The sequence below is a fragment of the Ictidomys tridecemlineatus genome, chromosome 10 (genome assembly GCF_052094955.1).
Source record: "Ictidomys tridecemlineatus isolate mIctTri1 chromosome 10, mIctTri1.hap1, whole genome shotgun sequence".
NCBI lineage: Eukaryota > Metazoa > Chordata > Mammalia > Rodentia > Sciuridae > Ictidomys > Ictidomys tridecemlineatus.
Window position 1 is genome coordinate 30,855,210 of NC_135486.1, and position 13,173 is coordinate 30,868,382.

The 13,173-nt window shown below is 37.5% G+C and overlaps 1 protein-coding gene across 14 annotated transcripts in view; it reads left to right on the forward strand.

The window, feature by feature from the left end:
- Ppp1r12b (protein phosphatase 1 regulatory subunit 12B) overlaps nucleotides 1-13,173 on the forward strand; it is a 215,713-nt gene that overhangs the window by 119,937 nt on the left and 82,603 nt on the right. For all 14 annotated transcript variants that reach the window (XR_005730312.2, XR_005730313.2, XM_078022592.1 and 11 more), the window contains 4 exons: nucleotides 2,466-2,657; nucleotides 4,749-4,938; nucleotides 5,028-5,140; nucleotides 12,102-12,143. Coding sequence is in view for 12 of the 14 variants with exons in the window: in XM_078022592.1 (XP_077878718.1) it covers nucleotides 2,466-2,657; nucleotides 4,749-4,938; nucleotides 5,028-5,140; nucleotides 12,102-12,143 (537 nt within the window). In the remaining 2 variants the exon portion in view is untranslated. The remainder of the gene's footprint in view (nucleotides 1-2,465; nucleotides 2,658-4,748; nucleotides 4,939-5,027; nucleotides 5,141-12,101; nucleotides 12,144-13,173) is intronic.

Sequence of the window (13,173 nt, forward strand, 5' to 3'; positions counted from 1 at the left end):
AGAGTCTACTTTATGTTTCACAAAAATCCCCATGCAGAGAATTAATGGAAGTGGTAGGCAGTGTTTGTTTGCCAAGCCTGGAAACTAGAAGATTTGCTAGGAAGCTGTTAATAGTAGTCCAAGCTGAAAATGACAAGGCCATGAACTCAGGTTGTGATGGCAGTGAGAATGGAGGAAGAAGCTATGAATCAGAGTTAGTTAAGGAGGAAAGAAAGATTAGCCCATGAAGCAGAATGAAAGGGAGCATCCAGAGAAGTAAAAAGGGAAGTAGAAAATAGTGATGGCATGGAAATGAATGAAAAATCAGTTTGCACAAAAAAAGAGAAGTTGAACATTTTTAAATGCTGCAGAAGTCAAGTAGTAAAGTTGATGACTGAAAAAGGGACATTATTCATAGCTGCAAAAAAAATCCTTCTGTCTTCTCTGACCCTCAGAAAGTAAGTCAGGTTTTCCTTTTTTATTTTTGCTTGATGATTATTTCTCTGTTTTGCCTATTAGAATGTATCCTCCTTGAGAACCAAGGTGGACTATATTTTTTGTTGTTTTGTTTTATTGCGATAATTATACATAACATAAAATTTACCACTTTTTCCATTTTTAAGCGTACAGTTCATTGATATGAAGTGCATTCATGTTGTTTTATAGCTATTACCATTATCCATTTCTAGAACTTTGCTTGACTTTCCAGACTGATACTCTATATCCATTAAACAGTATTTCCCTTACCCCTGGCAGGCAGCATTCTTTCTGTCCAATATAGGAACCTTACATAAGTGGAATCATGCAATTATTTGTCTTTTTTGTGTCTGGCTTATTTCATTTAGCACAGTGTCATCAAGGTTTATCTATATTGTAGCATATATCAAAATTGTCTTCCTTCTTAAGGTTAAATAATATTCCATTGCATGTATATGCCATATTTTATGTATCCATGCATCCATTGATGGATACTTGGCTGTTGTGAATAATACTGCTGAGAATGGCTGTACAAAATTTTACTTTGAGACCCTACTGTCTGTTCTTTTATATGTATATCCTTAGAAATGGAACTTACCAAATCACATGCTCATTCTACTTTTAATTTTAATTTGTGGGGGGGGGCACACGCTAGGGATTAAACCCCAGGGTACTCTACTACTGAGAGCTACATTGCCAGCCCTTACTCTTTTGCATTTTAAGACAGAATCTCACTAAGTTGGTGAGACTGGCCTCAACTTTAGGATCCTGCTCAGCCCCCAGAGTCCCTGGAATTATAGACATGCATCACCCATGCCCAGCCTATTTTTCATTTTTTGAGGAATCGCCATGCTATTTTTCATTTTGCATTCCTATTTCAGGTTACAAGCTTCCAAAATTTACTTCAGAAAGTAAATTTTGAAGGTCTTTTGCTTAATTAACTACAGACCCTGAGTGATCCATGGCTTCTCTTTGTTTCAGTATTTCTACATAGCCTCCCCTCTACCCATGGTCTTTTTTAACCCCCCACCTTTCAAAATCAGTGTTAGGTGTGCTTGTTATGTATTACTGTGTTTCTTTCTTTGTGTGTGTGTGTGTGTGTATGTGTGTGTGTGTTTCTTAATATTTATTTTCTTATATCATTTTTGTTTGATTAAAAGTTTCTTGACAGAAATAATTGGTGTTGTCTTCATAGTTCTAGGGCTTAAAGACAATTATTAAGAGAATGAGTGAATAAGTGAATGAATGGTTAAAAAAAAAAAAGCAAGTTATGCATTTGGTGTCCATCAACTACCTTCCAGCTCTGGTACATCACTTTTCCTCTGATTACTTGAGCATGTAACCCCGTCAGTTAGACTCATCACATTCTCTTCCTAACTCCTTTGTCCTGGCTGCAAGTGACTCATCATTTGCTTTTCTTCTGCCTTGCTGCTTTTGTGACCCAGGGGCAAACATTAATTGTCGGAAGAACCTCGCTGGATGATTCCTAGAGTTACTTGGAAATAATATTAAAGAAATAGCTTACTTTTTCTTTTGGGAGTTCTTTTTGTTGTTGTTCTAGCTTTACTCTGAATTTTCATCTTTTTGGATATGGCTTTTCTTTCTACGAGTAAAATTAAGTTTTTCCAGCATCTGCTGTTCAGAAAATCTCTTTTGTTAACAGTTTGATCTTGGGAGAATAGAGAGTATTCACATAAAAATGCCAAGAACTATTTGGTATGGAAGAAATATATCTATAACAGGCAGACATCAGTGTTGACCTATTTTCTGGGGATCAAATTGGGAAAGCTAAAGTATTACGTTTGAAATGTACCTAGATTCAGGCCTGGGTTCTTTGCACACAGAGATGCTTATTTTAAGCATATATTGCTTGAAATGGCCTCATTATGCATTTTGGGATCTTCGTCTGGGATTTGAAAACCGTTAGATCTTTTTGAGAGTTTCCCTGCTTACTCAAGAGTTATTCCTTGTTAGGGTGAAACTGCCGTGATCTTGTGCTATTTTCCCAGGGTGTTACCCTAACAGACCTTCAAGAAGCAGAAAGGACTTTCAGCCGGTCCAGGGTAGAGAGACAGGCTAGTGAGAAACCTGCAGACACTGAAGGACTGGAGGGTAGCACTGAGAAGCAAGAGCCCTCAGCTGTCCCAGCAAAGGAAGCTGGGGAAGACCAGCAACCCTGGGGCAGGAGTCTGGATGAAGAGGTGAGCTCATTTTGCTGGCAAGTACTGTGACAAAAGCAGGATAATTGGTTTCTGCGAATCTGTTCTTTACTGATCATTCAAATGCTCTTCTACCTTGCAGTGGACCACTCAGGAATAGAGCACTTAATGACTGTCTTTAGTTGGCAGACCTATGTGACTGAAAGAATTCAAAGGATGTCATTGCTTAAATGACCATTTTTTTCCTCCTGGCAGTTAACTAATGCTTTTAAATAAATACCCACCTATTCCAAAAAGAGAGGCCACAGTATAATAAAATGCAAATAAGAATATAAACATTTATTAAGTATTTTTGCCAGGTACTACTTTAAGCATTTCATGTGTTTTTAATCCTCAAAACAATCCTCTGAGGTAGATATTGCTATTCCTATTTTATCTATAAGGAAATCGAGTCACAGAGATTGGGTAACTTAGCTAACATTTCATGCGACTGAGGAGTGCATAAACAAGATTTGAACATAGGCAGTCTGACTCCACGGCTTGGTCTCTTAACCACTAATGTGTTCCCCAAACTGCTACAAATGTAAGGGCTTACAGAACACTCCTGGGTGTACATTTTTATATATGTTGGGTGGACATTTTAATTTATGTTTCATTTCTCTGGTGGAGTTGGTAGTCACAGGTACAAGAGTATACTTAGGGATAAGCATACTCCTGGTTTACCTAAGATGGTTCTAGTTATAACTGTTGTCTCTGTGCAATTATTATTACCACTTCTTTCACTCTTAAAATTGTAATTGATAAATTTTATGGTCAGTTTAGTTGTAGGAGAAAGGAATCATCTCTTTCATGTTCTAACTCTGAACGGCTAGAGTCCATATAAACTGGTGTTCTGTTGTGTATTTTGTTTTATAAGCTATTATATTTATTAAATACTTATTACCATATATTATTCTAAGCACCTAACACTTACTGTCTTATTGAATGTCACCATCCTGTCTGAGGTGTTATCCCTGTATTACAGATAAGGAAGCTAACGCTCAGAGAGGTTAAATAACTTATTCAGGGCCAAACAGCTAATAAATACTATAGTTAGGCTTTGAACCAACTTGCATCTGACTCCAAAGCTTACTTTATTTTATTTCTTCTGTCTTTATAATTGTTTTGTTGTTCTCTATTTTCCTTTTTTGACCTAAGGATGGAACCCAGGGCCTTGTTGTACATGCTTGGCAAGAAATGTACCACTGAGCTATGTCCTCAGCCTCTTGTTTTCAGACAGTATGTTATTAAGTTGCTCAGTCTGCCCTTGACCATGGGATCTTCCTGCTTCAGCCTCCCGAGTAGCTAGGATTACAGGTGTTTTTAATTATAATTTTATAACTAAATTATCAAACACCAGGCTTGTTTTATAATTTCTAAATTAAAAATTGTACAAAATCTGTATATTGTGAACTCAGTATGCTGTAAGAATTTATGCATCTTCGATAAGCCAACTTAAGACTCATTGTCACGTTCTGTCTTAACTCTTAGAAAAAAGTATTTCAAAGGGGAAAATGGGAATTTATGAAAAGCTTAGGGGACTGGACTCAGTGGTAGAGTACTTACCTAGCTAGCATGTCTGAGGCCTGACTTCTATCCCCAGAACCATTAAAAAAATTAATGTTTCAATAAACATCATTATGGCAAATTAATGAGTATTAAGAAATTAGTAGAATGCTCAGATTTATTCTCTGTTTTCAGATGCTTCCTACATTCTGCTCCTTTGTCTTGAGCTTTTTTATTTTCCTTTGTAAACTTTGCCTTTCAACACTCTTTGAGAAAGCTCATCATGCTTCCTATTTCACTCCAAGATCAAAAGAATTTTCATTAACACAGCACTGTCTAGTATCCTTTAGTCATTTTAAGAACAGTTTGCCTATACTGCTAGCAACATGATGGTCTTTTCAAAGTAGCATCCAGAAGCTGTGGTTTTCTGATTAATTAACTAAATTCAGTTCAGCTCAGTGATTGTTAATTGAGCATCAGCTATTAAAATAAGACTCTTAATGAAAAAGGTCATCTTGAATAAACCTGTTATCTTTAACCTTTGGCTGGACTTGACCTCTCATGGCTCATTCTGTGAATTATTTCTAGCCTGTCTATCATCGTCTGAGGTGTCCAGCTCAGCCAGACAAACCCACAAAACCAGTGTCTCCTTCTGCATCAAGACCTTCACTCTACACCAGTTCTCATCTGCTACGAACAAGTAGATGTTCCATCCCTGATTCTGAGAGTTCAGAGATCACTATGAATACTACAGCTGCAAAGGAAATGGACAAAAATGGTATGTAGAGTTTTAAAAGGTGGAAGCCACTCTCTCGTGCACATTGCTACAGATTCTTAAGAGTCATGCTTTACTTTATCTCTGGCTAGAAAGTGAAGAAGTGGATTTGGATGATCAGTCCTCTAACAGGCTCTCCATTCGAGAGAGGAGGCGTCCCAAGGAACGACGAAGAGGCACGGGCATCAACTTCTGGACAAAAGATGTAAGTAGATTAGTCCATACTGGGCCATACCACATTATGCTTGGCTGCCAGTCTTTCTGTTGAGTTCAAAAGAAAGAGTCCCATGTGGTACCATGAATCTTGGAGATTGACAAGAACTATTACTGAAAAAAAGCAAAACAAAATTTAGCTAGTGTGGGGCTCATTTAGTATGTTCCATGCTGGATTCCCAGTACCAAGAATAGTACTAATCATATGGTGGCACTCAGTATTGATTGATGAAGAATTTTAAGAACTTGAAATTTACAATATAATTTAACCAATATAAACAGATCTAACAAGTAAATAAATTGGCCAGATTTTACCTCTCTTCCTGAATATTCCTTGAAATTCATATAGTCAACAATATCAATACCACAAAAAAGCAGAGATTTTTAACTAAATGTTTTAGGAGAGCTATACGAAATTTAAAGAACTTAAAATCTGTAAGTTAACGGAAGTTCATTTGATTCAATTTTATTCTTCTGGAGGAAAAAAGGATAAATAGAAATCAGATTAACACTGACTTTTAAATAAAGAGAGATGTACCAGTGCTTACCAACAGAGACATGCGTCCCCCTCCATTTACCTTTTTCACTCAACCTTGCTATTGGAATCTAAAAAACCAAGCAGCCAATAATTCGAAACAAAAGCCCCTGGTTACTAATGTCTCATTTGAAAATTAGATAAAACTATTCAATGGGACAAGAAATGAAACAACAATATGTATCTATTAGAAACTACCTTTTTTTTAAATTTTTATTGTTGGTTGTTCAAAACATTACATAGTTCTTGACAAATCATATTTCACACTTTGATTCAAGTGGGTTATGAACTCCCATTTTTACCCCGTATACAGATTGCAGCATCACATTGGTTACACATTCTCTGTTTTACATATTGCTATACTAGTGTCTGTTGTATTCTGCTGCCTTTCCTATCCTCTACTATCCCCCATCCCCTCCCCTCCCATCTTCTCTCTCTACCCCATCTACTGTAATTCATTTCTCCCCCTTGTTTTTCCCCCCCTTTCCCCTCACTTCCTCTTGTATGTAATTTTGTATAACCATGAGGGTCTCCTTCCATTTCCATGCAATTTCCCTTCTCTTTCCTTTTCCCTCCCACCTCTCACCCCTGTTTAATGTTAATCTTCTTCTCATGCTCTTCCTTCCAACTCTGTTCTTAGTTACTCTCCTTATATCAAAGAAAACATTTGGCATTTGTTTTTTAGGGATTGACTAGCTTCACTTAGCATAATCTGTTCTAATGCCATCCATTTCTCTGCAAATTCTATGATTTTGTCATTTTTTAATGCAGAGTAATACTCCATTGTGTATAACTGCCACATTTTTTTTATCTATTCGTCTATTGAAGGGCATCTAGGTTGGTTCCACAGTCTTGCTATTGTGAATTGTGCTGCTATGAACATCTATGTAGCAGTGTCCCTGTAGCATGCTCTTTTTAGGTCATTAGGGAATAGACCGAGAAGGGGAATAGCTGGGTCAAATGGTGGTTCCATTCCCAGCTTTCCAAGAAATCTCCATACTGCTTTCCAAATTGGCCGCACCAATTTGCAGTCCCACCAGCAATGTACAAGTGTACCCTTTTCCCCACATCCTCGCCAGCACTTGTTGTTGCTTGACTTCATAATGGCTGCCAATCTTACTGGAGTGAAATGGTATCTTAGGGTGGTTTTGATTTGCATTTCTCTGACTGCTAGAGATGGTGAGCATTTTTTCATGTACTTATTGATTGATTGTATGTCCTCCTCTAAGAAGTGTCTGTTCAGGTCCTTGGCCCATTTGTTGATTGGGTTATTCATTTTCTTATTGTTTAATTTTTTGAGTTCTTTTATACTCTGGATATTAGGGCTCTATCTGAAGTGTGAGGAGTAAAGATTTGTTCCCAGAATGTAGGCTCCCTATTTAACTCTCTTATTGTTTCTTTTGCTGAGAAAAAACTTTTTAGTTTGAGTAAGTCCCATTTGTTGATTCTAGTTATTAACTCTTGTGCTATGGGTGTCCTATTGAGGAATTTGGAGCCCAACCCCACAGTATGTAGATCGTAGCCAACTTTTTCTTGTTTCAGACGCTGTGTCTCTGATTTGATATCAAGCTCCTTGATCCATTTTGAGTTAACTTTTGTGCATGGCGAGAGGAAGGGATTCAGTTTCATTTTGTTGCATATGGATTTCCAGTTTTCCCAGCACCATTTGTTGAAGATGCTATCCTTCCTCCATTTCATGCTTTTAGCCCCTTTATCAAATATAAGATAGTTGTAGTTTTGTGGATTGGTTTCTGTGTCCTCTATTCTGTACCATTGGTCCACCCGCCTGTTTTGGTACCAGTACCATGCTGTTTTTGTTACTATTGCTCTGTAGTATAGTTTGAGGTCTGGTATTGCTATACCGCCTGATTCACACTTCCTGCTTAGAGTTGTTTGTGCTATTCTGGGTCTTTTATTTTTCCATATGAATTTCATGATTGCTTTATCTATTTCTACAAGAAATGCCAACGAGATTTTGATTGGCATTGCATTAAACCTATAGAGAACTTTTGGTAATATCGCTATTTTGATGATGTCAGTTCTGCCTATCCATGCACAGGGTATATTTTTCCATCTTCTAAGATCTTCTATTTCTCTCTTTAGGGTTCTGTAGTTTTCATTGTATAAGTCTTTCACCTCTTTTGTTAGGTTGATTCCCAAGTATTTTATATTTTTTTGAGGATATTGTGAATGGAGTGGTTGTCCTCATTTCCATTTCAGAGGATTTGTCGCTGATATACAGGAATGCCTTTGATTTATGCATGTTGATTTTATATCCTGCCACTTTGCTGAATTCATTTATTAGCTCTAATAGTTTCTTTGTAGACCCTTTTGGGTCTCTTAGGTATAGAATCATGTCATCTGCAAATAGTGATAATTTAAGTTCTTCTTTTCCTATTTTTATGCCTTTTATTTCTTTCGTCTGTCTAATTGCTCTGGCCAGTGTTTCAAGAACTATGTTGAACAGAAGTGGTGAGAGAGGGCATCCCTCTCTTGTTCCAGATTTTAGAGGGAATGCCTTCAATTTTTCTCCATTCAGACTGATGCTAGCCTGAGGCTTAGCATAGATTTGCTTTTACAATATTGAGGTATGTTCCTGTTATCCCTAGTTTTTCTAGAGTTTTGAACATAAAGGGATGCTGTACTTTGTTGAATGCTTTTTCTGCATCTATGGAGATGACCATATGGTTCTTATTTTTAAGTCTATTGATGTGGTGAATAACATTTATTGATTTCTGTATATTGCTCCAGCCTTGCATCCCAGGGATGAATCCTACTTGATCATGGTGCACAATTTTTTTGATATGTTTTTGTATCTGATTCACAAGAATTTTATTGAGGATTTTTGCATGTAGGTTCATTAGAGATATTGGTCTGTAGTTTTCTTTCTTTGAAGTGTCTTTGTCTGGTTTAGGAATCAGGGTGATATTGGCCTCGTAGAATGAATTTGGAAGTTCTCCCTCTTTTTCTATTTCCTGAAATAGCTTGAAAAGTATTGGTATTAGTTCCTCTTTAAAGGTTTTGTAAAACTCTGCTGTATACCCATCCGGTCCTAGGCTTTTCTTAGTTGGTAGTCTTTTGATGGTTTCTTCTATTTCCTCCATTGATATTGGTCTGTTTAGGTTGTCTATATCCTCCTGACTCAATCTGGGCAGATCATATGACTTAAGAAATTTCTCGATGCCTTCACTATCTTCTACTTTATTGGAGTATAAGGATTCAAAATTATTTCTGATTATCTTCTGTATTTCTGAAGTGTCTGTTGTGATATTGCCTTTTTCATCCTGTATGCTAGCAATTTGAGTTCTCTCTCTTCTTCTCTTCGTTAGCATGGCTAAGGGTCTGTCGATCTTATTTATTTTTTCAAAGAACCAACTTTTAGTTTTATCAATTTTTTTGATTGTTTCTTGTTTTGATTTCATTAATTTCAGCTCTGATTTTAATTATTTCTTGCCTTCTACTTCTTTTACTGTTGTTTTGCTCTTCTTTTTCTAGGATTTTGAGATGAAGTATGAGATCATTTATTTGTTGGTTTTTTCTTTTTTTAAGGAATGAACTCCAAGCAATGAATTTTCCTCTTAGAACTGCTTTCAATGTGTCCCATAGATTCCGATATGTTGTGTCTGTGTTTTCATTTATCTCTAAGAATTTTTTAATTTCCTCCTTGATGTCTTCTATAACCCATTGATCATTCAGTAACCTATTGTTCATTCTCCAAGTGATGCATGATTTTTCCTTCCTTCTTTTATCGTTGATTTTCAGTTTCATTCCATTATGATCAGATAAGATGCATGATATTGTCTCTACTCCTTTATATTGTCTAAGAGTTGCCCTGTGATATAATATATGATCTATTTTTGAGAAGGATCCATGTGCTGCTGAGAAAAAAGTGTAACTACTTGATGTTGGGTGGTATATTCTATATATGTCGATTAAGTCTAGGTTATTAATTGTGTTATTGAGTTCTATAGTTTCCTTATTCAACTTTTGTTTGGAAGATCTGTCCAGTGGTGAGAGAGGTGTGTTGAAGTCTCCCATGATTATTGTATGGTGATCTGTTAGACTCTTGAACTTGAGAAGAGTTTGTTTGATGAACATAGCTGCACCATTGTTTGGGGCATATATATTTATGATTGTTATGTCTTGTTGGTGTATGGTTCCCTTGAGCAGTATGTAGTGTCCCTCTTTATCCCTTTTGATTAACTTTGGCTTGAAATCTATTTTGTTTGATATGAGTATGGACACTCCTGCTTGTTTCCGAAGTCCATATGAGTGATATGATTTTTCCCAACCTTTCACCTTCAGGCTATGTATGTCTTTTCCTATCAAATGTGTCTCCTGTAGGCAGCATATTGTTGGGTCATGTTTGTGATCCATTCTACTAGCCTGTTTCTCTTAATTGGTGAGTTTAAGCCATTAACATTTAGGGTTATTATTGAGATATGGGTTGTTCTTCCAGCCATATTTGTTTATTTATGTTACTAAACATGGTTTGTTTTCCTCTTTGATTATTTCCCCCCTTTACTGTCCTACCTCCCACTGTTGGTTTTCATTGTTATTTTCCATTTCCTCTTCCTGTAATGTTTTGCTGAGGATTTTTTGGAGAGATGGTTTTTTAGCTGCAAATTCTTTTAACTTTTGTTTATCGTGGAAGGTTTTAATTTCATCTTTCATCCTGAAGCTTAATTTTGCTGGATACACAATTCTTGGTTGGAACCCATTTTCTTTCAGTGTTTGAAGAATGTTATTCCAGGATCTTCTAGCTTTCAGAGTCTGTGTTGAGAGATCAGCTGTTATCCTGATTGGTTTACCCCTAAATATAATCTGCTTCCTTTCTCTTGTAGCTTTTAAAATTCTCTCCTTATTCTGTATGTTGGGCATCTTCATTATAATATGTCTAGGTGTGGATTTCTTATGATTTTGCACATTCGGCGTCCTGTAGGCTTCTAGGATTTGGGATTCTGTCTCATTCTTCAAGTCTGGGAAGTTTTCTTGTATTATTTCATTGAATAGATTGCTCATTCCTTTGGTTTGGACCTCTATACCTTCCTGTATCCCAATGACTCTTAAGTTTGGTCTCTTTATGTTATCCCATATTTCTTGGATGTTCTGCTCATGGTTTCTTAACAGTCTTGCTGAGCTGTCTATGTTCTTTTCAAGTTTAAATACTTTGTCTTCATTGTCTGATGTTCTATCTTCTAAGTGTTCTACTCTGCTGGTAGTATTCTCAATTGAGTTTTTAAGTTGGTTTATTGCTTCCTGCATTTCTAGGATTTCTGTTTGTTTGTTTTTTATAACCTCTATCTCCCTGTATAGTTGATCTTTTGCTTCCTGGATTTGTTTATGTAATTCATTGTTGACGTGATCTTTCATTGTCTGATTTTGCTGTCTAATGTCTTCCTTGAGTCTCCAGATCATCTGAAGCATGTATATCCTGAATTCTTTATCTGACATTCCATCTGCTGCAGATATTACCTCTTCTAACGTTGAGTTGACCTACATTGCTTGTGGTCCTTTCTTTCCTTGTCTCTTCATACTGTTCACGTTTCTTTCTGCTTGATGAAACTGTTGTGTTATTGAATTTTCCCCCCTATATATTTGTATTGCTCTTGTATAGCTGCAAAGTCTCCTGTGCAGGCGCGGGCGGCAGCTCTGCCCCTCCTCCAATTGGGGCAATGTGCCTACCACGCCCGCAGGCTGCTGGGCCTGTTCTGCCAGTTGGTAGCAGGTCCGCCTACCTTGCAGGCGCATGGGGCGGCTCTGCCCCTCCGCGGTCCGCTGGGCCTGTTCTGTCTGTCGGTTGCAGGTCTGGCCTGTTCTGTTGGTGGTCGCAGTTCCGCCTACCTTGCAGGCGAGGGGGGGGGGCAGCTCTGCCCCTCCGCAGGCCGCCAGGCCTGTTCTGCTGGTGGGTCGCAGGTCCGCCTACCTTGCAGGCGCAGGCCCGGCTCTGCGCCTCCGTGGATTGCTGGGCCTGTTCTGCCGGTGGGTCGCAAGTCCCTGGAAACTACCTTTTAGATAAGAATATTTCCTTGTTATAGAGCCGAATAGACTAATACTTTTTTTTTTTTTTAATTCCTATGGTGAGGATCTAACCCAGGGTATTGGGCATGCCAGGCAAACTTTCTACCAGTGAGCTACACCCCCAGCCCATAGATTGATAACTTTGGGCAGAGATGATACCTTTTTTTCCCAATTGTGGTTGATTTGACTTTTTTTTTTTTAAAACCATAGGTGATATTTCTAAGTTGCCTACTTGTGAAAGCTGTTAGAAGTAGCATCACAGAGTATCACCTGGCTGTCAAATCTCATTGCCCATGTTTGAAATGCTAAGATGTATAATTGATAGGAACTGACCTTGTTGCTTTAAAACATATCCATGATGATGATTCTCTTGTTTGTCTTCCTCCTTCCTTTTCAGGAGGATGAAACTGATGTCTCTGAAGAGGTCAAGGAAACACGGGTAAGTGACAAGCCAGTGAGGCATATCTCTTTAGGGCTCAATCTTGCTTTGATGCATATGATTTTAATAGAAGAGCAGGACCTATGCAAATTGGAGCTGAGGAGGAGTTTGGAGATAGACATTCCTCAGAGAGGCATGGCAGGTGTTAGATGGTGGTACTTCCTCCTGTGGTGTAACAATGCCCATACTCTTAAACAGATTTCCAGCTTCTGTGTGCCAGCTGCTAATCTCTGACACCATTACAGGCTCCATCTTTTTCTCTTGAATGTTATTGGATTGTAAAGTACTTTGAAATCTTTGGAAGAAAAATAAAAAGTGGTATTTTTATGGATCTACATTGATAAAGAGGAACATAATATATAAGTGTGGAGTATGTAAAACATCAGATAGTCTAAAAGTCATTTATATTTGACTGTGAAATAAGGTTAAGCACCTCACCTCTTCTAAAGCCCTGACCTCATAAAGCTTAGCCTCCATCTGCAGGCCTGTACCCAGCATTCTTAAAAATAATCCAGGTTCTTGTGAACCACTCCAATGCCATAGAATACTGGGGGTTTTCTTCTTTTTACAGTTTCACAGGAAGGAAGGAATTTGGTTTTGACTAAATTAATTGAAATACATGTGCTTTCCTGTGAGAAATTACATAAAATGATGACCTTTTTAATACTCCACAATTTATTGGACTTGTATTCTTAGAATACACTTATCAACCCTTAATAATTAACAATTAACTCATTTTTAACAGAAGAGAGATGAATAAGACATTGTCATCAACTCACCTGCATTTTAGCCAAGATCCAAAATAATCAATAATAGACTTTCAAAAAGCAGTATCTGTAATGACTTACAGTAACACCAGTGAGAATTGCCTACTCTGGGTTGAAGCTGAGGCTACTTCACAAAGATGAGCTGTGTTATGTGGAAATAGCACATAGCTATTCCCTTAAGACGTGTGTATGTGTGTGTGTGTGTGTGTGTGTGTGTGTGTATATTTGCATGCATGCAAACAACAGCAACTCATAGATTCTTT